Source organism: Mobula hypostoma, chromosome 11 (assembly GCF_963921235.1).
Source record: "Mobula hypostoma chromosome 11, sMobHyp1.1, whole genome shotgun sequence".
NCBI classification, from domain to species: domain Eukaryota; kingdom Metazoa; phylum Chordata; class Chondrichthyes; order Myliobatiformes; family Myliobatidae; genus Mobula; species Mobula hypostoma.
The window spans coordinates 37,493,527-37,518,792 of NC_086107.1; the positions used below are offsets into that span (position 1 = coordinate 37,493,527).

The window sequence follows — 25,266 nt, forward strand, 5'->3', positions numbered from 1 at the left end:
TGTTGGATTTGTAATTTATGTCCACAGTACTTTTTTCCACATTGACTGGAGAAATGCAGTATGTACAAATGCAGCTAAATCCACAACATATATAGTCCAAGGGAGCTTTAAATCCCCCAGGCTTTGCATGGAAAGAAATTTTGTACAATGGCAAAAAAACTAAGCTATTTGGGTGGATGACCTGGTTCCGATGCAAGGTCACTGATTTCATATTTTAACTTTTTTCCCTCCACAACTGCTACTTAACTTGCCGGGTCACATTTATTTCAGAATTCAAGCAGTTGTAGTTTCTTGCTTCCTGATAAAGAACATGCAGCATTTTGTTGATTTATTTGTACCTGTGATAATTGTCAACTGGCATTTGAAATCCCGAAGGCATGAATAGCGCTTATTTTTACAATCGTTGTTCCCTTCAAATTTCTAGCAATAGTGTAGTATTTTTTTCTGACTCTTGGTGCTTAATTTACTGCATTATTTCTGAGCAACCTTTTTTATATGGTGAGTAAGCATCCTTTTCCAACCGTATGGGAAAGTGTGCGACCACACTAATTAATTTGATGTGACATGTTTGCATTCCTACCCCTATATTTCCACTGGAACTATTGTTAAGTCGACAGTTTGTATTCAGAAGGATGCTATTGAAAGGCTGTTGTTTTTTTTCTTCGACTATGTATGCAAGCATATATGATTATTATGAAAGTACATGTTAAAATGTTCAAGATAAAGAGCAAGAACTTTAAATTTTGTGTATGTCTGTGAAGAAAATGTGCATGTTCCACTGTTTCACAATAGCTTAAACATATCCATGAAATTAAAGGTGAAACTTCATCCATTGCACAGAGAAACATAGAAAACATGCAGCACAATACAGGCCCTTTGGCCCACAGAGCTACCTAGGCTTTACCCATGGCCCTCTATTTTTCTAACCTCCATGTAGCCATCCAGGCGTCTCTTAAAAGACCCTATTGTTTCTGCCTCCACCACTGCCGCCAGCAGCCCACTCCATGCACTCACCACTCTCTGTGTAAAAAACTTACCCCTGACGTCTCCTCTGTACCTACTTCCAAGCACCTTAAAACTATGCCCTCTTGTGCTAGCCATTTCAGCACTGGGGAAAAGCCTCTGACTATCCACACGATCAATGCCTCTCATTATCTTGTACTCTTCTATCAGGTCACCTCTCATCTTCCGTTGCTCCAAGAAGAAAAGGCTGAGTTCACTCAACCTGTACTCATAAGGCATGCTCCCCAATCCAGGCAACATCCTTGTAAATCTCTTCTGCACGCTTTCTATGGTTTCCACGTCCTTCCTCTAGTGAGGTGACCAGAACTGAGCACGGTACTCCAAGTGGAGTGCAACCAGGGTCCTATATAGCTGCAACATTACCTCTCAGCTCTTAAACCCAATCCTACGATTGATGAAGGCCAATGCACCGTATGCCTTCTTAACCACCGAGTCAACCTTCATAGCAGCTTTGAGTGTCCTATGGACTCGGACCCCAACATCCCTCTGATCCTCCACACTGCCAAGAGTCTTACCATTAATACAGGGTTCCCCCGCCATCCGAAGGTAGAGCGTTCCTATAAAATGGTTCGTAAGCCGGAATGTCGTAAAGCGAAGAAGCAATTACCATTTATTTATGTGGGAAAATTTTGTGAGCGTTCGCAGACCGAAAAATAACTTACCAAATCATGCCAAATAACACATAAAACCTAAAATAACGGTAACATATAGTAAAAACAGAAATGATATGATAAATACACAGCCTATATAAAGTAGAAATACTTCTCTACAACGATTGCCTGCACAGATCTCCGTAGCGAAAATCTCACGCAAGTGCTCTCGGCAAAAAATCTCACGCAAGTGCTGTTGCCATAAATGCATTCTCCAGTAACCTTTAAACTATGAAGCTGCCAAATCTACCGAATAACACGTAAAAATACACAGCCTATATAAGATAGAAATAATGTATGTACAGTGTAGTATCACTTACCGGAAGTGGGACAGTGCCGAGCACACTGATGATGGTATGTTAGACTGAGTCGTCACAGGCTGGGGTAGTGGCCCCCACCCTCCGGGCCGCCGAGCGATACATTGCCGTGAAGCATGCAGGAATGCAGTGGTAGCCGGGAGACACACGGCACATCTTTAAGAAAAAAGCTGAAATAAACATGCTAATTAATTAGGTGCTGCCCGGCACGTAAATGTCGGCCCAGGTCAGTGCCGATTTCCGATTGCATCGCCTCTGATCAACAGTGCCATGCCCCCACCTCTTTTGCCTCCCTCCCTATCTTTTCTGAAACATCTAAAGTCTGGCACTTGAAGTAGCCCCTGCACCATCCAAGTCTCTGGAATGGCCACAACATCATAGCTCCAAGTGCTGATCCACGCTCTAAGCTCATCCGCTTTGTTCACGATACTCCTCCTATTAAAATAGACACATCTCAAACCATTGAACTGAGTGCGTCCCTTCTCTATCACTTGCCTACCCTCCCTTTTGCACTGTCTCCAAGCTTTCTCTATTTGTCAGCCAACCTCCCTTTCCTCTGACACTTCAGTTTGGTTCCCACCCCCCCAGCAATTCTAGTTTAAATTCTCCCCACTAGCCTTAACATCTGAGAAACCATATTAGCTGGACAAAATATATTGAAATGACTACTTTAGAAACTGAAAAATAGTAATTTTGCTTGTTAAGATTGTATGTAAAAACTAATGATAGGCACTATATTAGAATAGTAATCTACAAGCAATAGGCAGTTAGAGTTTGGAATTGCAGAGCCTGGCATAATTCAGCACAATGGAATACCCATCCCACTTACACCTGAAATATAGCCATCCATGCCTTTGTGATTTGGTGCCATCAAGATACTAATTTGATGGTACAAGAGTATGTCCCTCCACTAGTTTTTTAGGAAATGCATTTCATATTCCAGCCACGGGGAAAAAAAATCTTCCTTTTATCCCTCAATCTAAATCTATGCCTCTAGATTTTGATATCTCTGCTGTGGGGAAAAGATTTTCTACCAAATACTCTATCCACAGACATAATTTGATATACCTCTGTCAGACCATCCTTAACTTCTTCTGTTCAAAGGAAAACAAACCCAACACATCAAGTCTCTAATCACAATTTAAATGCTCCATCCCAGGCGACAGCTTAGTCAGTCTTCCTTGTAATTTCTCGATTGTGCTCACATCTTTTATGTAGTTTAGTGTCCAGAAATGTACATAGTGCTCCAGCTGAGGCCTAGCGAATACTTGATGAAGATGTTTTATTTCCTCACTCCAATATCTTCCATTCTGGCTAATGAAAGCAATGACCTTGTTTGTTTACCACACTGATCTCCCTGTCCTCCTCTAAATTCTTCTTGTTAAGTACTCATTTAAGACTTCACTAACATCCTTTGCCACCAAACACATTTTCCCTCCTTTATTCTTGACTGTCCGATCCACTGCCAAGTTATCCTCTTGCTTTAGGTATATATTGTATGCCTTGGGATTCTCTGTAATCTTAATAACCAAAGGCTTTTCGTGGACCCTCCTGGCTTTCCTAATACCCTTCTTGAGTTCTTTTCTGGCTTATTTATAATCCTTTGGGGCTTTGTTTGAATTTAGCTTCCTAAACCTAATGTATGTTACTTTTTTTTTCTTGACTAAATTTACCACCTCGCCAAACCCAAGGTTTCCTCACCAATCCCTGTCCTTTCTTCTTACTGCAACATGGAGCAATGCAGCATAGACAGTCACAGATCAATTCAACATTGATAGTCATGGCCCAATTAATCCATGCTGGCCACAGTACCCATCCATCTCATCCCAGTTTCCTGCATTTGGCTTAATTCCATCTGAGCCCCCTCCCTCCATATACTTAGCCAAGTATTTTTTTCAATGATACTCTTCTGCTTTCCTCAGCTACTTCCTCTGCCAGCTCATTCCATATAATCACCTCTCTCTGCATGAACAAGTTGCCCCTCAGACCCCTTTTGAAATCTTTTCCCTCTCACCCTCAATCTATGGCCCTTTGTTTTGGACTCACTGACCTTTGGAAAAAGACCATCCACCTTATATACGTCTGTCATAATTTTAAGCACTACTTTAAGATCATCCTCCATCTCCTTCACTTCGAGGAATAAACCTCTCTCTATAACTCAGGCCCTATAATCCTTGTAAATCTTTTCTGCACTCTCCAATTTAACCATGTCTTTCTTAGAACAGGGTGACCAAAATGTGCAGTACACAGCACTCCAAGTGTGGTCTCATCACCGATTTGTACAACTAGTAGGAATAACTCCAATCTGCCTTTGCTTTGCCTCACTATTGATGACACCATTCATTTTAAGTCTTATGTGAACTTATTAATTGTACCTTCTGCATTCGTATCCACATCACCAATGCATCTAACAATTAAGAAAGGCTCCAGCACTAATCCCTGTGGCCCACCATTGTTTTCAGGTTTCCAAATCAAAAACAATTCCACCATCACTCTCTGCCTTGGGTCCAAAGGCAAATGCCAATATGTAACCAAAGTATTTCTCCAGTGTTACTAATGTATATGAATTGGGCAAAATCATATTAAAGTTCTCATGATGTGCAGTATTTAACCTTTACTGCATGTGGATATGCTTTCTAGTGACAAATATTTTAGAGCAACATTTAAAGTATATGATATATGATTTGTTAACTTTCCAAGATAAGGATGTAAGCACATGTCAGTGTCACTTTAAGATTATGCTGGGGGTGGCGGGTAATGAATGCATATTCTATCATCAGTAAGGAATAAGTCTGAGATTGAAGTGTTCTTTTGGCTTCTGGGCCGGAAATGTTTATGAATTGATGTGTGGTCATAAAAGGATTGGGGTGGAGCAAGATTTAAAATCTTCCATAATAACTATGTTTTCCTGTTTCTCCTCAGCGTCACCCCTGCTGCTTTTTGCTAATCGGCGCGACGTCAGGTTGGTCGATGCAGAATCGGTGAAACCTGAATCGACGGTTGTAGTCAGTGGTCTGGAGGATGCAGCTGCTGTTGATTTTTTGTATGCTGAAGGGGTGGTATATTGGACTGACGTGAGCGAAGAAGCCATTAAACAGACACATGTGAATCTAACTGGGAAATCCCAAAAAGTGATCATCTCTGGTCTCGTTTCGCCAGACGGATTAGCTTGTGACTGGTTAGGCAAGAAGCTGTATTGGACTGACTCTGAAACTAATCGGATAGAAGTTGCCAATCTCGATGGAATGTATCGTAAAGTCCTTTTCTGGCAGGACCTTGATCAACCAAGGGCCATTGCTCTTGATCCACAGCAAGGGTGAGTACTTCAGTCTGACTTGTGTTTTCATTTCAAGAGCTAAGATTTTGATTTGGCATGAGGCTTGAAATTTGAGATGTACCACTGCTGCTGCAACCTTTCAAAGGTATTATTTCCCTTTTGTGCAGGTGAACAGATGTTCACACTGAACCAGGAATAATATAGCTTGCACTTGTGAATAATACCAGCTTTCAAATAAAGCTGAATTGAAGTTAATGTGGAAGAAAAAAACAACATTGTTACATGCTTTTTAGAAGTCTGTTTTACTTTTCAGCAATTGCCACTAAACACTGGAATAGCCCATTGGGAATATTATTGTTCTGTATTATTTCCATTGCAGTCATATGGAGTTTAAGCAACACAGTAAAAATGCTGGTGAACGCAGCAGGCCAGGCAGCATCTATAGGAAGAGGTGCAGTCGACGTTTTGGCCCGAGACCCTTCGAAGGGTCTGCTGCATTCACCAGCATTTTTTATGTATTGCTTGAATTTCCAGCATCTGCAGATTTCCTTGTGTTTGCATATGGAATTTAAGTTCACTTTGTCTTAGAAGGTAAATTTTGTAAGAAGTAATGGTGATTAAAAAGTTAATAAATAATGAATATAGCACGTCTCTGGCAGTTTATCTTAAATGATTTGATTTTGCAATGCAAAATATTTTGATAGTTCCCATCAACATTTGTTCTGATGTTAATCAGATTTCTCTGTCCTGCAAATATGTTAAGATGATCTATACTATTCTTTCTCCGCAACTTGTGAATACACAAGACATAAAGGTATATTTAATGGTTAGTCAGGAAGGGGTGGAGAGAACTGGAAAGCAGTCAGTTAGAACTCTCTCCATTGTGAAGAAATATTTTGTCAATATGAGGAGAAAGCATTGGAAAGAAAGAAAAATTGTCGGTTTGTGGTGTTGTGTTGTAACTCCAAAACATAAAACTAATCAAAAGCAAAAGCACAGAGCCAGAAGGAGCATATCTAGTTCGTTTTTAATTTAAGCAAGACAGGCAGGTATGACATGGCAGTATGATGACATTTGCCTTTCATGTACTTTTGCATATAACCCATAATGAAATATTTAAACAATCAAGAATGCTTAATCAAACTATATATTTACAATATTACTCAAATATCTGCAGATATCTGCGAAAAAAAGGGATTTCAGGATGTATATTGTATACATTTCTCTGATATTAAATGCAGCTATTGAAACCTATTGAAATATTACTGGAATATTAAATGCACATCACTTAGCTATAGACTCCAACGCAATATAGAATGCATCTCAAATTATATACATCTCTATCTATCTATATATATAAATTATCCCATTCAGGCTTAAAGGTTAAATCGCTGTGGAGGCTTTTTAAGCCTGATTTATACTTCTGCGTCAACACGACGCTGTAAGTACTGCGTCGCTGCAAAGCTGACGCGGATCCCTACGCCAGAACCTGCGTTGCTGCGACGCGCACCTCTCCCAAAATGTAACCGTGCGTCACAGCAACGCAGAGCATAAGAACTGTGATTGGTCCGCTTGGTAGCATCGCATTTCCTCCTACGCTGCAATAGCTTCCCATTGGGCAACTGAAGGGCAGGGAAGGAGCTCTGGCTGCAATGCTTTCCATATAGCTTTACAGACCTCCGAAATTATGGAGGACACACTTCACTTTTACGAAAAAAGACGCTCGCATCTTGTTTACCCCGAGAAAGACTACCATGACCATGAAGCCTTGCACGGGCAGATGTGTGCGCATGCGTGACATGCGCAAATTGCAGAGCGACGCAGACACACCAACACATAAGTATAAATGCTCACAATGTGCGTAAGTTACTTGCGTAGGTTACGGCGTCCAGTTAACGCAGAAGTATAAATCAGGCTTTACTCTCGTGGGATAACATCTTTCTTGACAAGGAAGATCACTCTGCTTGGCAGGTGAAACTTGTGGTTGTGAAACAATCTTAGACTCTGTGGTGGTTGCAGGAGTTGACTCTGGGAATCTAGGAAGTGTTTTTGACAGCTCGGGCCACCATTATTCTGGACATGTTGGCATCCCAAACGGTGCATCGCAAGTTTCTCTGAATGATGTGGATCACAATGTGTGAGTACGGTGTCTGACGCCACCATTTCCTTTACCTTTTTGAAAGCCACCTCACATTTCTTTGTCCATTGCTATTTCTTCCCGATCTGTAGTAATGTGTTCAAGGGGTAAAGCACAGTAGCCAAGTTTGGCAGGAATCTCTTATAGTAGTTGACAAATCCTCAAAAGGACCACATCTGTTTCATATCTTTTAGCCTTGGGTCATCCACCACTGCTTGAATTTTCTCACACACTTGTGTAATGTTTGTGCACCAATGGTGTGACCACAGTAAGTGATACTTGGTTTAAAGAATTCACACTTGTTGCATCATGTACTGAGCCCATAATCTTCTAATCTGTTTAACACTGTCTTGAGATTTTGGAGATATTCCTTGTCATCTTTGCCAGTAACAATGTTATCCAAGTAACACTGAGTGTCTGGGCAGCCTTGCAGCTTCTGGTCCACAGATTTCTTCTGTCAGAGTGCATCTGCAAATGCTACTCCAAAATAATCCTAGCAGAGTGATAAAGCCCTTTATGAGTTTTGATGGTAAGAAACACTTTGGACTCTTCTTCCATCTCCATCTGTAGATAGACCTTGGCTAAGTCCACTTTGCTGAAATGTTTTCCTCCAGAAAGGTTTGCAAAGGTATCCTCTCTCTTAGGCAGATGGTATTGATCTACATTTAGTACTGGGTTGATGGTGATCTAAAAATTACCACAAATCCAGACAGACCCATCCTTCTTGGCTACTGGGACTGCTAACATTGCCCATGGGCTCTACTGAAACTTAGGAAGAATTTCTTCAGCTTCCATGTAATCCAGCTCACTGGTTGCTTTATCACAAATGGTATAAGGAACTGGATGGACTTTGTAAAATCAGGATATGGCATTTTCATTTAACACTGTTTTGCCTTTGATATGTTTGAGTTTTCCAGTGACATCCTTGAGCACAGCTATGGCATCATCCAGTACCTTTCTTAATTCACTTTCAGTTGACTCCTTTGCAGGGCATGTGACATGCAAATGGTGAATGGATCTCCAATCAAGTTGTAGTTATCTCAGCCAGTCACAGCCCAACAATGCTGACCCTCCTGTTTTTACCACATACAAGCCCAATGTGGCTTGTTGGTTGTTGTATTTCACTATTGCAAATGTCAGTCCCCACAGGATTTATCCTTTCTCCTGTATAAGTTCTTAGTTGGATATATGCAGGCTTCATTTTAGTATCTTTGAAATTCCATTCAAACTCATTTTGTGGAATGATTGAAGCAGACGAACTGGTGTCCAGTTCCATTTAATTAATTTACCATTTATTTCTGCTGTAAGTCATATTGTTTGTCTATTGTTAGTTCTCTCATTGTAAATCTCAAGGGTATCCAGTCCTGTGTCACTCTCAACATTATCAGATTTTTCATCAACAGCATGTAGATTAGTGCTCATTTTGAAACTGCTACTTGACTTTTTATCTTTTGCTCTTCCCTGTGTGAACCATTTACTTATTTCTGCTGACCTGCTCTTTGTACTTTGTTGCATTTTCTGCAAAATTTGCCTTTAAATCTGCATCGGCCTGGTGTATGTGAGCCCCTGCCACAACGGTAACACAATTTGTGCGGCCAGACCAGTTTCTGTTTAGACCAGACATTGCTCAGTTTCATTCTGACAGCAACTCAGTTGCATCTCTGACTATTGTTTCCATTGAAGGAGCAATTTCAACTGCTCATTTAAATGTACAGTAAGTTATACTTCAGTTAGGAACCATTTTTGAACGCTTTCTTATAAGATTCTACAACTAATCAATCTTTCAGTGCCTTATTAAACCCATCACTGAACTGACAATGCTCAGACAGCTTCTTCAATTCAGCCTCACATGCTGAAATAGACTCACCTTCCTTTTGATTCCACTTATGAAACCTAAAATATTCTGCAATCAACAATGGTTTTGGTTCTAAATGTCCGTGCATTACTTTCATGATATCAGCAAAGCTCATTTCAGTTGGTTTGAGTGAAACAGTTAAACATCTAGGCAAACTACATGCCTTTAAATTCAATGCACTCACTTTCCATTGGCTATTTCACTTGCTTCAAAATACTACTCAGTTCGCTCGGTATACAATATGAAATTGTCTCTTGTGTAATCAAATGTATCTCTCATTCCGATGTACCCAACCTTTTCTTCTTTATTTTTATTTATGATTATTATCATCTGGTACTCACTGTTTATGAACCCATGAATTCCATCTGTTTTCTGGCCTTTTTTTTAAACTTAAACATCTTTTTCCTCTTGCAAAGAAAAAAAAGTGCTGCGTTTTTAAAAAATATGAATCATTTCTTGCTGCGCTGTTTTATAATTTGAATGTCTTGCTGCTCCTTTTTTTGAAGTCAAGCCTCTTGCTGTACTTCAACAGGTAGGTAGTTGTTTTTGGTTTGTTTAAAACTTCTTTGCTGCCACTGTTATATTTTATAATTTCAAATGAGAAACTAATTAAAAGCAAAAATACTGGGAAAAATGTGTCTGGTTTTGCTTTTACTTTAATCAAGGGCGCATGCATGACGTAGTGGCGTGGTATCTTAGCTATTCACATACTTTTACATATAACCTGTAATAAATTACTTAAATGAACAAGAATGCTTAATCAAACAACACACAATAAAGTTGCTGGTGAACGCAGCAGGCCAGGCAGCATCTGTAGGAAGAGGTGCAGTCGACGTTTCAGGCCGAGACCCTTCGTCAGGACTAACTGAAGGAAGAGTGAGTAAGGGATTTGAAAGTTGGAGGGGGAGGGGGAGATCCAAAATGATAGGAGAAGACAGGAGGGGGAGGGATGGAGCCGAGAGCTGGACAGGTGATAGGCAAAAGGGATTCGAGAGGATCATGGGACAGGAGGTCCGGGAAGAAAGACGGGGGGGGGGACCCAGAGGATGGGCAAGAGGTATATTCAGAGGGACAGAGGGAGAAAAAGGAGAGTGAGAGAAAGAATGTGTGCATAAAAATAAGTAACAGATGGGGTACGAGGGGGAGGTGGGGCCTTAGCGGAAGTTAGAGAAGTCGATGTTCATGCCATCAGGTTGGAGGCTACCCAGACGGAATATAAGGTGTTGTTCCTCCAACCTGAGTGTGGCTTCATCTTTACAGTAGAGGAGGCCGTGGATAGACATGTCAGAATGGGAATGGGATGTGGTATTAAAATGTGTGGCCACTGGGAGATCCTGCTTTCTCTGGCGGACAGAGCGTAGATGTTCAGCAAAGCGGTCTCCCAGTCTGCGTCGGGTATCGCCAGTATACAAAAGGCCACATCGGGAGCACCGGACGCAGTATATCACCCCAGTCGACTCACAGGTGAAGTGTTGCCTCACCTGGAAGGACTGTTTGGGGCCCTGAATGGTGGTAAGGGAGGAAGTGTAAGGGCATGTGTAGCTCTTGTTCTGCTTACATGGATAAGTGCCAGGAGGGAGATCAGTGGGGAGGGATGGGGGGGACGAATGGACAAGGGCGTTGCGTAGGGAGCGATCCCTGCGGAATGCAGAGGGGGGGGAGGGAAAGATGTGCTTAGTGGTGGGATCCCGTTGGAGGTGGCGGAAGTTACGGAGAATAATATGTTGGACCCGGAGGCTGGTGGGGTGGTAGGTGAGGACCAGGGGAACCTTATTCCTAGTGGGGTGGCGGGAGGATGGAGTGAGAGCAGATGTACGTGAAATGGGGGAGATGCGTTTAAGAGCAGAGTTGATAGTGGAGGAAGGGAAGCCCCTTTCTTTAAAAAAGGAAGACATCTCCCTCATCCTAGAATGAAAAGCCTCATCCTGAGAGCAGATGTGGCGGAGACGGAGGAATTGCGAGAAGGGGATGGTGTTTTTGCAAGAGACAGGGTGAGAAGAGGAATAGTCAACCCCCCCCCCCCCCGTCTTTCTTCCCGGACCTCCTGTCCCATGATCCTCTCGTATCCCCTTTTGCCTATCACCTGTCCAGCTCTTGGCTCTATCCCTCCCCCTCCTGTCTTCTCCTATTATTTTGGATCTCCCCCTCCCCCTCCAACTTTCAAATCCCTTACTCACTCTTCCTTCAGTTAGTCCTGACGAAGGGTCTCGGCCTGAAACGTCGACTGCACCTCTTCCTACAGATGCTGCCTGGCCTGCTGCGTTCACCGGCAACTTTGATGTGTGTTGCTTAAATTTCCAGCATCTGCAGAATTCCTGTTGTTTGTGCTTAATCAAACAATGTGTTTACAATATTACTCAACTAATACTAAAATATTAAGTACACAAACCACTTCAATGACTTTTTATTGGATGAAGAAATCTAAAGTTTGGTGACCTCACAAGTGAAGGTGTATAAAATAGCTGGAACAGGATTGCTATGCCACAAAATTGCCAATTCTTCCACGATGTCCTGGACATACCAGTAATGACACTGCAAGCAAAGTTGAAGTTGATTTTATTGTCAAATGCACAAGAACATGTATCCACAATGAAAAACTTACACAGCAGCAACACAAGCTTCAGCATTCACAAGAAAAAAACAAAAAACAAAATTTTTACAACGTAGTCAGAACAAAAAAAAACAAAATCCATTTTAGTGCCAAGTTATCAGGGTCATCCTACGGTTGCTAAACTGTAATGGTGATAATGATTTTACCAATTTGTTAAAGACCGAATGGTTAAAGGGAAGTAGTTGTTCTTGAATTTAGTGGTGTCGGATTTCTGTACTTCTGTAGCTCTTGCCTTATAGTTGGTGTGGAAAAGATAGTAATGGATTTCAGTGATGGTCATTGCCTTCTTGAGACAGTGCCCCTTTAGATACTACTGACGGTGGAGAGGAATGTGCCCTTGATGTATTGGGCAGAGTCCACCACACTCTGTACCTTCTTAATGTTCACGTCCATTTGAATTGCTGGACCAGACCATGATGCAACCAGCCAGGACACTTCCATCAGTACAACTGTAGAACTGTTGTCATCAAACTGTACAACTGCTTGAAGACAAAATAAACCTCTTTGGCATGCTAAGAAAGTAAAGACACAGGCACACTTTCCTTCTGATTCCTTCCAAGTGCTGGGCTCAAGACAGGTAATCTAATATGTTAAGGCCTAAGCATATAAGCTGCTGACTCTACACTACTGTGAAGGAGTTGGTGCTGGCTCACTGAGGTATATCAGAGCCCTCTGGTTTAGTCTCCATCCTTGAAAAATCAGACTATCAGAAGGGAGAATCAACATGTTTTTACATGTCTGTTGAAGCTGCTCTAAATGCATATATTTAAAAGTTTTCTAAAATCCCTGCACTTTAGCAAGCCAGAGAAATGGATAACACCATTAAACAGTTGCTAATTACAAACCCAACTTTTTAAAATAGAAATTGTACACCATAATTGAGGTATCTTTTTGAGACTAACATCTAAACTCTGTTTAAGTAATCTGTTTATTGATGAGTTGAATTCCAATCTGTATTTTTTTTCATATGCTCTTCCACTGAATTCCTGAAAATAATGGGGTAAGAATTGATTGCCTGACCAGCACATCAGAATTAGCATATGAATCACTGCAATTACAAGGCACTTATCCTTGTAAGCGGAACAAGTGCTACACATGTCCTTACACTTCCTCAGCACCATTCAGGGCCCCAGACAGTCCTTCCAGGTGAGGTGACACTTCACCTGTGAGTCGGCTGGGGTGATATACTGCGTCCGGCGCTCCTGATGTGGCGTTCTATATATTGGTGAGACCCGACGCAGACTGGGAGATCGTTTCGCTGAATACCTGAGATCGTTTCGCTGAATACCTACGCTTTGTCCGCCAGAGAAAGCAGGATCTCCCAGTGGCCACACATTTTAATTCCACGTCCCATTCCCATTCTGATATGTCTATCCACGGCCTCCTTTACTGTAAAGATGAAGCCACACTCAGGTTGGAGGAACAACACCTTATATTCCATCTGGGTAGCCTCCAACCTGATGGCATGAACATCGACTTCTCCAACTTCCGCTAATGCCCCACCTCCCCCTCGTACCCCATCCGTTATTTATTTATGTACACACATTCTTTTTCTCTCTCTCCTTTTTCTCCCTCTGTCCCTCTCACTATACCCCTTGCCCATCCTCTGGGTTTTTCCCCTCTCCCCCATTTTCTCCCTAGGCCTCCTGTCCCATGATCCTCTCATATCCCTTTTGCCAATCACCTGTCCAGCTCTTGGCTCCATCCCTCCCCCTCCTGCCTTCTATCATTTCGGATCTCCCTACTAGCTTTTCTGTCAGTTAGTTCTGACGAAGGGTCTCGGCCCAAAACGTCGACTGTACCTCTTCCTAGAGATGCTGCCTGGCCTGCTGCGTTCACCAGCAACTTTTATGTGTGTTGCTTGAAACTCCAGCATCTGCAAACTTCGTCGTGTTTATGAATCACTGACGTATGTTGTGAAATTTACTGTTTTGCAACAGCAGTACAGTACAAGATATAAAAGTTACAGCAGGTTGAGTAATCCTATCCAAAATTCCAAAATCCAAAAACCTCTGAAATTCAAAATATTTTGAGCGCTGACATAATGTCACATCCTCAGTGAAGACTGGTCTGTATTCTCCTGACTTCTCCTTTCTGAAGTCCACAACCAATTCCTTGATATTTCTGATGCCGGGTGGAAGGTTTCTAATGCGCCACCACTCAACCAGCTGATCGATCCCGCTCCTGTATGACCCCTTGTCACTACCTGAAATTCTGCCAACAAGAGTGGTGTCAGAATACTTCCTGGCAGTTTTTGAATGTTAGAAGTTTAGCTGATCATTATGATTGGAAGGGATGTTGATTTTGAAAAGTATTAGGATAGTTAAGTCACTGGGTTGTCTGTGCCAAATGTTGGTAGCACTCTCCTCTCCAAGTCCTACTCAAGAGACACATCACGAAATTCTAGGCTGACTTTCCAGTGTATTACTGAGGATGGGCTATGCTATTGAAAGTGCCACCTTTTCAATGAGACTTTAAATTGTGGCAGCCCCTGTCTGTTTTGCATCTAAAATCAGATGGTACTATGTTAAAGAAAATTTGAATATTACTCCCAGTGTTCTCGCTGATATTCAGCAATTAATTAACACAAAACAAAATAGATTATCTGTGCATTATCATATCGCTGTTTGTGGGCAAAATGACTGTTGCTTTCAGGATCATTAACAGTACTTACATGTCATTGATTGTAAAGCATTCTGGGGCATCCCAAGATCATCAAAAAAAATTATTTAAAGGCTAGTCTTTCTTTTAAACAATTCCAGTCTTTTACATTCTGAATTCCTTCAGGATACATCTTGCCTTCTGGTCAGAGGTGAAGATGGCTTGTATCCAGATTTTGGGTAAACTGAACAGCGAGGTTCTACCACTTCAATGCCACATGATTTCCAACTTAAGGTCAAGTATGTCATTAAACCAAAAATCAAAGACTTCGTCAAAACAAATCAAGTTAAATGGTTTCAAACTAGGGCAGATGCATAATGTCACCTGATCTAGCTGTTTTTCATAAATAATCTTTCTTTGTTTTCTCTTATTTTGCAGAGTTTATATAGATGACAGGAAACTTGTTTGAGAAATAATGGCATTATAATAACTCTGACCTTATAGAAATAGTTAAAGTCATGAGGGGCATAGATAAGCTGGATGGTAACAGTCATTTCCCCAGGGTAGAGGAGACCAAAAATAGGGGGCATAGAATTAGGGTAAGAGTGGAAAGCTTTAGAAGGGACCTGAGGGGCAGCTTTTTCAAGGAGAGGATGGTGAGTATATGGAATGAGCTGCCTGGGGAAGTGGATGAGGCAGTTACAATAGTATGATTTAATAAAAAATTGGATAGGTATATTGACGAGTGGGATATGGGCTGAATTCAGAAAATTGGGACTAGCTGGGTCGTCAGAGTGGACTGGTTATGCCGAAGAGCCTGTATCCATGCTGAATTGTGCTATGTCTACATCATAATCTGCCAAATGAAGCCTCTTTTCTCTTAAATTTTCCACCTTCTACCTAGAAATTCTTATCACTATGCTACCTGGAAATTCTTAACCAAGTCTCTCTTATCTTGTGCTTTGTGGTAATTGATGAGCGCCTGTATCAATGACAATGTGAACTGGTTATTTTAGACAGGTTAATCTAGTGTATAATTTTAATACAGCTAATATAAGACTATTAAGACCAAAAGGCATAAGAGCAGAATTAGGCTGCTCGGCTCATTGCGTCTGCTCCATCAGTTGATCATAGCTGATTTATTACCCCTCTCAACCCTGTTCTCCTGACTTCTCCCCGTAACATTTGATGCCCTTACTAATCAAGCACCTATTCACCTCTGTTTTAAATATAATGTCTTGGCCTCCACAGCCATCTGTGGCAATGAATTCCACAGATTCACCACCCTCTGGCTCAAGAAATTCTTCTTCATCTCTAATCTAAAGGGATGTCCTTGTATTCTGTGGCTGTGTCCTCTGCTCTTAGACTCTCGCATTGTTGAAATCATCCTCTCCACATCCACTATATTTATGCCTTTCAATATTCAATAGGTTTCAATGAAATCTTCCCTCATTCTTCTAAATTCCAGTGATTACAGGTGCAAAGCTATCAAATGCTCCTCATACTTTAACTCTTTAATTCCCGGGATTATTCTTCTGAACCTCCTCTGGACCCTCTCCAATGCCAGCACATCCTTTCTTTGATAAGCAGCTCAGAACAGCTCACAATACTCCAAATGTGGTCTGGCCAATGTCTTATAAAGCTTCAGCATTAACATCTTTGCTTTTATATTCTATTTCTCCCAAAATGAATGATACCATTGGAATTGCCTTTGCAAATATCTCCGAATCTTAAATCATGGAGTAATGACATTTCCTTTATTGTTTTCACCCAACTGAAATTGGAGCCTTAGGTATTCAATTACTAGGATACAACACATTCTGTGAAGTGTCCGTGCCAAATCAGGCTTTGCACCTGGCCACATCTTCTATAGTTCCCCCACCCCCCAAACTTACTTTAACTGGACCCACTTGTTAAAACCAATCTCAAGAAACAACATAAAACCTTCAGTTGAACCTGAATTCTTAAATGAGAAGGTTCAGATTTCACTTCAGAGCTCGAAAAGCTTGGGTAAAGTAAGTTGAAACCATTCTGATCACTGACATCATCAGAAACTCCCGAATTTAGAAAAAGAACCAGTTTGGTTCTTCAATGAAACAATGTACAAGTATAATATTTATGAGACTTAGGGGACTAAATGACACTCTAGTGATGAATTCCAGAACTACATTGTGTTTGTATATAGATATGTTTGTCTCCCTGTTACATTCACAATTATATCACAGCACTGAAGGATGTTATTTGATCTTCTAAAACTATGTTGGCTCTAAGCATTGCTATCAATTCTATTCGCCTACTTACCTCTCTATATTTCCCTCATATACCCACCAACTCCACTCTGATTCGTCTACTGTCTATTGACACTGGGGATAATTTATCAGAGCCACTTAACCATGTTGACACTCAATGGGAGCACATATTAGGAATAAAGAGACAGCAGTAGAAGCAGCAGGGAAATCCAGATAACAGGGAGAAGTCCAAACCCCATATGTACACTAGAGATCAGGACTGAACCTGGATCACGCCACCTTCTGCCGAGCCATTGTGGTAATGCAGAATATCTCAAGTTATTCTGCTTTCTGTACAAATTTGTGTCACTTGTGAACACATGTTCTTAAAAAGGGTTAAGAAATTTCTCAAATATTTAACCTACAATGAGATTTGGGTTCTTTTATTTATGTCCAGACATATAATTAAAAAGGTAATTGCTTCCATAACAAGTGACATTGAAATCTGAAAAGGATGGCCCATTAACCAAATATTTTGTTTTAAATGTCCAGTTATCTGCCATCTCAATTTAGTCAGATCCACAAATATCAAAGTTATGAAGCATTGAATTGATTGGATATCCTGTAGCAATGGCAGAATTCACAAGATAGGAAGCTTATCACTTGTTAGAAACCACCAGGTAACTTGCAGTACATTCAGTTTTAAGACTGAACTCAGTTTAAAAAAGTCCAGACCAAACTTCTTGTTTTGAACTTGTTGTGGTCTGTAGCCAAGGAAACTAATTAGTTTGTCCATTTGAGGTGGACCCAAATAGCAATAGTTGTGTGTAAGCATGCATACATGAACATTGGATTCAATCAATCATGCTGAGATAGAGCGTGGAATATAGAACACCACAGCACAGCATTGGCCCTTTGGCCCACGATGTTGTGCTGGCCTATATGAACATACTGCATGATCAGTCTACCTCCTCCCTCCTACACAGCCCATAACCGTCCATTTTACTGACATCCATGTGCCTATCTAAGAGTCTTTTAAATACCGCTTTTGTATCAGCCTCGACCATCACACCAGGCAGTGCATTCCAGGCACCCAACACTCTTTGTCTAAAAGAGCCTACTTCTAACACCCCCCTCAAGCTTTCCTCCACACACTTGAAACAGATGTCCTGTAGTATTAGCCATTGCCGCCTTGGGAAAAAGGCACTGGTTATCCACTCTATCTGTGCTTCTCATAATCTTATACACCTCTATCAAGTCTACTCTCATCCACTCCAAAAGCCTTGGGCACCTTTTCCTCACACAACACATTCTCCAATCCAAGCAGCGCCCTGTCATTTCTCTGAGCCCTGTCTAAAGCTTCCACATTCTTATAGTGAAGCAACCAGAACTGAACACAATATGCCAAGTGTGGCCTAACCAGAGTTTACAGAGCTGCACCATTATCTTGTGGCTCTTGAACTCAATTGCCCTACTTAACTTTAAAATCCCTTAAACTTTAAAAGAAAAGTGTTATTATTTACTTCTTCACTGAGTGGCTGTTTAACTGAGCATGCATATGAGTGTGAGATTCTGGTCTTACAGTAACAGAGTTTTACATTAACTTGGAGACTTCATTCTGGTTATGCTTTCAATTGCAAAAGTTAACATGCACCCAACCTGCTAGAAGTATAACAATATAAATAAATTATTACTTAAGATGCCTAGAATCACTAGAATAAATAAGAGAATGTTGATTCCATTGTTAATTTAATTCATTTAATGACACTTCGGATGCCAGATTCAGCCTTCCTCCTTGATTCCGCTGCTCCCACCTTTTTAGAACTAAATGCAGTGCATTACTGATGGACTAATGTATTGTTTCAAATAATGTCTTTTGGGTGAGGCAGCCCTTGGTTTAAATGATTAAGTAAACTTCTGAAGTTGTTACTTTTTATTTAGTGTCTCACTTTCTGGTCTGTGGAGTGAAAAGGATTGGATTTTGGATGAATCACATTTTCAAATAGCCTAACGCTATTTCACAAGCTGCTTATGATTTCTTGTCCAGAAAAATAATTAAATTCTTTTCCCCAGTCAACATAATCATGTAATCAATCTAGTTTTTGATCTTGCATGCACCTACATGTTCAAGATTTCAACAGTTATTTATTGGATTAGAATTAGTTTGGCACATTGTTAATGTATGATAGTAGAACGTAGAACAGTACAGCAAAGTAAGGACCCTTCAGCACACAATGTTATACCGATCTTTTAACACTCCAAGATCCATCTAATTCCACCCCCTTCACATAGCCCTCCACTTTTTTTTTAATCTATCTGCTTAATTAAGAGTCTCTAAAATGTCTCTAATGTGTTTGCCTCTACCACCAACCCTGTCAGAGCATTTAACATACTCTCTGTGTAAAAAAAAACTATTTCTGACATCCCCACGATGCTTTCTTCCAGTCACCTTAAAATTACGTCCTCTGGTGTTAGCCATTGCCACACTGGGGAGAAGTTGCTGGGAGTCCACTCTAGCTATGCCTCTTATCATCCTATAGACCTCTATGCAGTCTCCTCTCATCCTCCCTTGCTCTAACGAGAAAAGCCCTAGCTCAGTCAACCTTTCCTCATATGACATGCTCTCTAATCCAGGCAGCATCCTCGTAAACCTCTGCACTCTTTCTAAAGCTACCATATCATTTCTAAAATAAGGTGACCAGAACTAAACACAATGCTCCAAGTGTCATCTATCCAGAGTTTTATAGAGCTACAACAGTACCTTGTGGCTTTTGAACTCAGTCCCCCAGCTAACGAAGGCCAACACACCATACACCTTTTTAACCACACTATCAACTTGTGTGTTAACTCTGAGGGATCCCAAGATCCTTCTGTTCCACCACTCTGCTAAGACACCTGCCATTAACTTTGTACTTTTCCTTTAAGTTTGACCTTCCAAAGTGTATCACTTCACACTTCTCCAGATCGAACTCCATCTGCCACTTCTCCACCCAGTTCTACATCCTGCCTATGTCCCATTACAACCTATGGTAACCCTCTTCACTGTTCACAATACCTCCAACCTTTGTGTTATCTACAGACTTACTAACCCACCCTTCCACTTCCTTATCTAAGTAATTTATAAAAATCTCATTGAGTAAACAAATCATTGCAGAACACCACAAACAAAGTGCTGGAGGAACTCAGCAGGCCGGGCAGCATCTATGGAAAAAAGTACAGTCGATGTTTTGGGCCGAGACCCTTCAGCAGAACTTGGCAGGACACCACTAGTCACAGACCTTCAGGGAGAATAATAAAAAAAATAGAAAAAATATATAAATTAATTAAGTAGTGCAAACAAGAAAAAATAATTCGGTAGTGTAAATGGGTTTACTGTCCATTCAGAAATCTGATGGCAGAGGGGAAAAAGCTGTTTCTAAAATGATGAGTGTGTGTCTTCAGGATCCTGTACCTCCTCCTTGATGGTAGCAATGGGACGAAGGCAAGTTCTGATTGATGGTAGTCTTTAGTGATGGATATCCCCTTTTTGAGGCATTGCTTTTGAAGGTGTCCTCGATGCTGGGGAGGCTAGTTCCTACCATCTGCCAAACTCTGCCTTCTGTGAGCAAGCCAATTCTGAATCCAAGCAGCGAATTTCCCATCCTTATAAGACTCAGTTGTTCCCTATCTAATATCTGACAAGTTATGTTAAGGATTGGACTTGTGCTGTGAAAGGTAAATAAAACTTATGAGTACATGTAAGTTCATAGATTTTTAACATTTCAGCTCAATAACCTTATGCATAGATCGATTTCCCAAAGTATCATTTGCTAGAATTGTTGAAAAAAATTGCATCCTATCATGACTTGAAGAAAATATAGAATGGATTCTGGTTAATTGGGCCATTGGTTAATTGAGGCAGCTGCTTATTTGGGACAACTATTAAAGAACAAAATCCAATCGAATAAAAATAGCCGGGATTCCCTTCCTTTATTTGGGACACTATGCCGATTAATTAGAGACTGTTGCTGAACAGTTTCTAAGCTAGCGTCATTCATGTGCACGTAGTGTGGCTGTTAAGGCACTACATGCTGCTTAGGGTGTATAGCTTTTAAATAGCATCACTTGCATGTATTTGTACACAAAAAGCAGAGGTTTTTGTCACTGTTAGTTGGCAAGAAATAAGCAGTAAGATAATTCAGAACTGTTTTGCTCACTACGGTTTCAAGCATTCAGGCTTGGAGATGCCAGGGACGACCAGAAGTGAAAATGTAATGATTTTACTACTTCAACAAGTTAGGAAGTATGAATAATTTGAAGGTATTGACAGTCATCTTGAATGCTACAATGAAAATGAAGATTTTGAGGGTGCATTATCTGCACAAGGTGTCTGTGCTTTTTTTGTTCATTTATAGCCAATTAAAGATACATAGCAGTGTACTCCAGTTAATTTCTCCATCATTAACTGTTTATAGTACTGTATTAGTTTTGGTAGTGTACTAATTTGTTCTGTATTTCATTTAAATACATAATTTGTTACTGAGTTAAAACAGTAGGTTGTCTTTTTTATACCCTTTTAACAATTTCCATGAAACTTCAGCTAATTAGGCAGCTGCTTAATTGGGCCAAAATGTATTGGTCCCAATGAGTCCCACTTAACCGGAATCCACTGTATTTTGATTCTATGTCACAGGCATGGAATCTGACTGAACATCGTTCTCTTCTATGGTATTTTGGACTGCGTGAATGTTTGTTGCCTCATTATCTTGCTATCTGGGGACATTTGACCTTTTAAAGCTGTTACTCATGCAATGGGAAGTTTGAGATGAGGGTGAGGAGTGTGGTTGGTGTCGTGATCCAAATTTGTCAAAACTTGCTGCCTGTAGTGAACCTTAGTAACACAGTAGAAATATGATCATGTATTTTGCAGATCCCTTGAGGTTAACTTGTTGGTAAATTCCAGCTCAATCCTAAATGGTGCTGCACTGCAATGGTGGCAGGGATTTGCACATGCATCATCTTGTGGACCAGCCAGGACAAGTCCCGTCATAAAAAGGATGAAGATAATTGAATCTGGTGGTAGCTGTTATGTTCTCTGCTTGAGAATGCTTCTGCTTTTGAAAAAAAATTTAAATTTTGTGAAATGCTTCTTTAATTAGAGCTTTCAAGCAAAGAAGTAAATTAGGTTACATTTACTCCTCTCCTTTACAATTATTCCCTCCTTGCAAATGAATAACCTTCTTGTGTCTTGCAACCAAGAAGAGCAGGGTGAGCTGCCCCAACAACCTTCGCCCATCTGTCCTCACATCCCTTGTGATGAAGTGCTTTGAGATGTTGGTCATCATCAGAATCATCTCCTGCCTAAGCAATGACCTGGAAGAAGAAGAAGAAAGCCCTTAACTCCGATTGGAGTCATCGGGACGCCGTCGTGATGGCATTTTTTTTAGCAGGCTTTCTTATTTTTATGAGGCCCGAGTTGCTAGCTCGACGCTGAACCCAGCACGGATGGAAAGCGTGTAAGGGAGCCGGCTGGATTCGAACTCGGGAGCCTTCGCTCCAAAGTCCGGCGCTGATGCCACTATGCCATCAGCTGGCAAGCAATGACCTGGATCCACTGCAATTTGCCTATCGCTACAATACATCTCCATTGGATGCAATTTCACTGGCTCTCAACTTGGCCTTAAACCACCTGGTTACCTACACCAGGCTGTTGTTTGTTGATTACAGCTCGGTGTTCAACACTGTCATATCCTCAGTGCTAATCAACAAGGTCCAAAATCTAGACCTCTACACCTTCCTCTGCAAATGGATCCTTGACTTCCTGATTGGGAAACCATAGTCTGTGCAGATTGGAAATAACATCTTCTCCTCACTGACAGTCAACACTGACACATGTCAAGGATGCATGCTTAGCCACTGCTCTACTCTCTATACACCCATAACGGTGCGGCTAGGCACAGTGCAAACCACATCTATAAATTTGCCGACACAACAGTTTTGGCAGAATTTCAGATGGCGATGAGGAGAAATACAGGAGTGAAGTAAATCAGCTGGTTGAGGGTGTTGCAACAGCAACCTTGCACTCAACGTCAGAAAGACCAAGGAATCGATCGTGGTATTCAGGAACGGGAAGATGAGGGAACACCGATCAGTCCTCATCGAGGGATCAGCAATGGAAAGGGTGAGCAGATTCAAGTTCCTGGGTGTCATCATCTCTGAGGATCTATCCTGGGCCCAACATATTGATGCAATTACAAAGAAGGCACGACAGTGGCTATATTTCATTCGGAGTTTGAGGAGATTTGACATGTCACCAAAAACTAGCAAATTTCTACAGATGTAACGTGGGGAGCATTCTAACTGGTTGCATCACTGTCTGGCATGAAGGCACCACTGATCAGAAGGGGCACAGGATCAGGATCAGAAGAAGCTGCAGAATGTTGTAAACTCAGCCAGCTCTATCATGGGCACTAGTCTCTCCAGCACTGAGGACACCTTTAAATGGTGGTATCCATCATTAAGGCCCCCCCATCTCCCAAGACATGCCTTCCTCTCATTCTGTCATTGCTACCATCATGCAGGAGGTACAGGAGCCTGAAGACACCCATTCAATGCTTCAGGAACAGCTTCTTTGCCTCTACCATCAGACTTCTGGATAGACGATGAACCTATGTATGGAGCCTGAGTATTTTCTTCTCCCTTATTGCACTACTTATTTCTCTCTCTCTCTCTCTCTCTCTCTCTCTCTCTCTCTCTCTCTCTCTCTCTCTCTCTCTCTCTCTCTCTCTCTCTCTCTCTCTCTCTCTCTCTCTCTCTCTCTCTCTCTCTCTCTCTCTCTCTCTCTCTCTCTCTCTCTCTCTAGACATACATATATATGTATGTATATATATCTTGCTGTAATTTATAGCATTTTATTATGTATTGCACTGTACTGCTGCTGCAGATCAACACATTTCATGGCATATGCCAATGATATTAAACTTGATTCTGATGTGGTGAAACCTGGCAGAAGTTCAGCAGGCAGGCTCCCCAGAGTCACTTTTAGAAAATTGCTGCAAGCTGCATTCTGTATTCTGTCAGTGGACTTCTCATGGAGTGCTTCAGAGAAATCACCAGCGTAACAAAGTTCAGCATTTGTATGTTCAGGTGGGTATTCTGAACAATGAGCAAATACTGGAAGCCTTTAGTAGGTCAAGCTGCATCTGGGAAGAAAGAAACCAAGTCTGTGTTGATGGAGGATCTGAACTTGACATGTTAGTGTTCTCTTTTCAAAGATGCTAAAGTCCATTCTGCATTTCAGAACTGATGAAAGGTCATAGCCTGAAATGTTGATTATATATTCCTCTCCATAGATGCTGCCTGACCTGCTGAGTTTCTCCAGCATTTTGGGTGTGTTACTCTGAATTTCCAGCATCTGCAGAATCTCTTCTTCTTGTGGCCCAGTGTAAATATTTTCTTCAAACATTCTTAGTTTACGTGACTAATCTCTGCTTGGACACAAGCAAGAAGATGACAACATAGCAACGTAATCACACTTTGTTGCTCTGAGAGTGATCACTGGATACTTCCTTATATTAGGATTCTGGACAGTGAGCTTCATAGCCAATTGTAGCTAAAGCAATGATTATAACAATAGCTTTCATTTAACCTAACCAATGATAAATCAGTATCTTGTCATAGATGGCTGATCGTCCTTTTCTGTTTTGTGTCTCAGTTATTTTTCAATTTGAATTCTTTGAATTTTTGACAGCAGCTGTTGTAAACCAACCAACTGATCTTAATTGGCAACAGTATCCGGTAACTCAGTCTAAGGTCTTGTGAATATGTTGTATTGATTAAGTTTGTTCTTTTTTGTTAATTGTATTGCTTTTCTTGTAATACTGTTAAAAAATCTCAATATGTTTACAATTTCTCATTCTTCTAATCACCAATAAATCTTGGTCCAACCTGTTCTGTGCTGCCTCTGATGCAAGTGAATATGTATTTCCTGAAGAATGGAGTTTAGCTCTGTTTATAAGGTGCTAAGTGAACTCTCTTCAGGTCACTGTAAATTTGCATCAAAACCTCCCTTTTTTGTGGGAAGTATTTTCATTAAAAGCCAATATAATTACTTTCTACTAACATTTCATGTTTCGTATACAGAGACTGCCAGATACCTTTATACAATTTCTGTTGCTTCATTCCATTTAAATAATATTTTGTTTTTCATTCTTCCCTCCAAAGTGGATAACATTACTTTTTTGGTATCATACTCTATGAGCTAGGGCTTTACTCTTTGGAGAGAAGGAGGATGAGAGGAGACATGATAGGGGTGTACAAGATAATAAGAGGAATAGATAGAGTGGACAGCCAGCGCCTCTTCCCCAGGGCACCACTGCTCAATACAAGAGGACATGGCCTTAAGGTAAGAGGTGGGAAGTTCAAGGGGGATATTAGAGGAAGGTTTTTTACTCAGAGAGTGGTTGGTGCGTGGAACGCACTGCCCGAGTCAGTGGTGAAGGCAGATACACTAGTGAAGTTTAAGAGACTACTAGACAGGTATATGGAGGAATTTAAGGTAGGGGCTTATATGGGAGGCAGGGTTTGAG

General features: G+C 41.0%; 1 protein-coding gene across 2 annotated transcripts in view; it reads left to right on the forward strand.

Annotated features, from left to right (window-relative positions):
• The window catches only part of LOC134353658 (low-density lipoprotein receptor-related protein 5-like), a 235,482-nt gene that overhangs the window by 38,775 nt on the left and 171,441 nt on the right, over positions 1-25,266 (forward strand). For both annotated transcript variants that reach the window (XM_063061845.1, XM_063061847.1), the window contains exon 2: positions 4,913-5,306. In XM_063061845.1, coding sequence (XP_062917915.1) covers positions 4,913-5,306 — 394 coding nt within the window. The remainder of the gene's footprint in view (positions 1-4,912; positions 5,307-25,266) is intronic.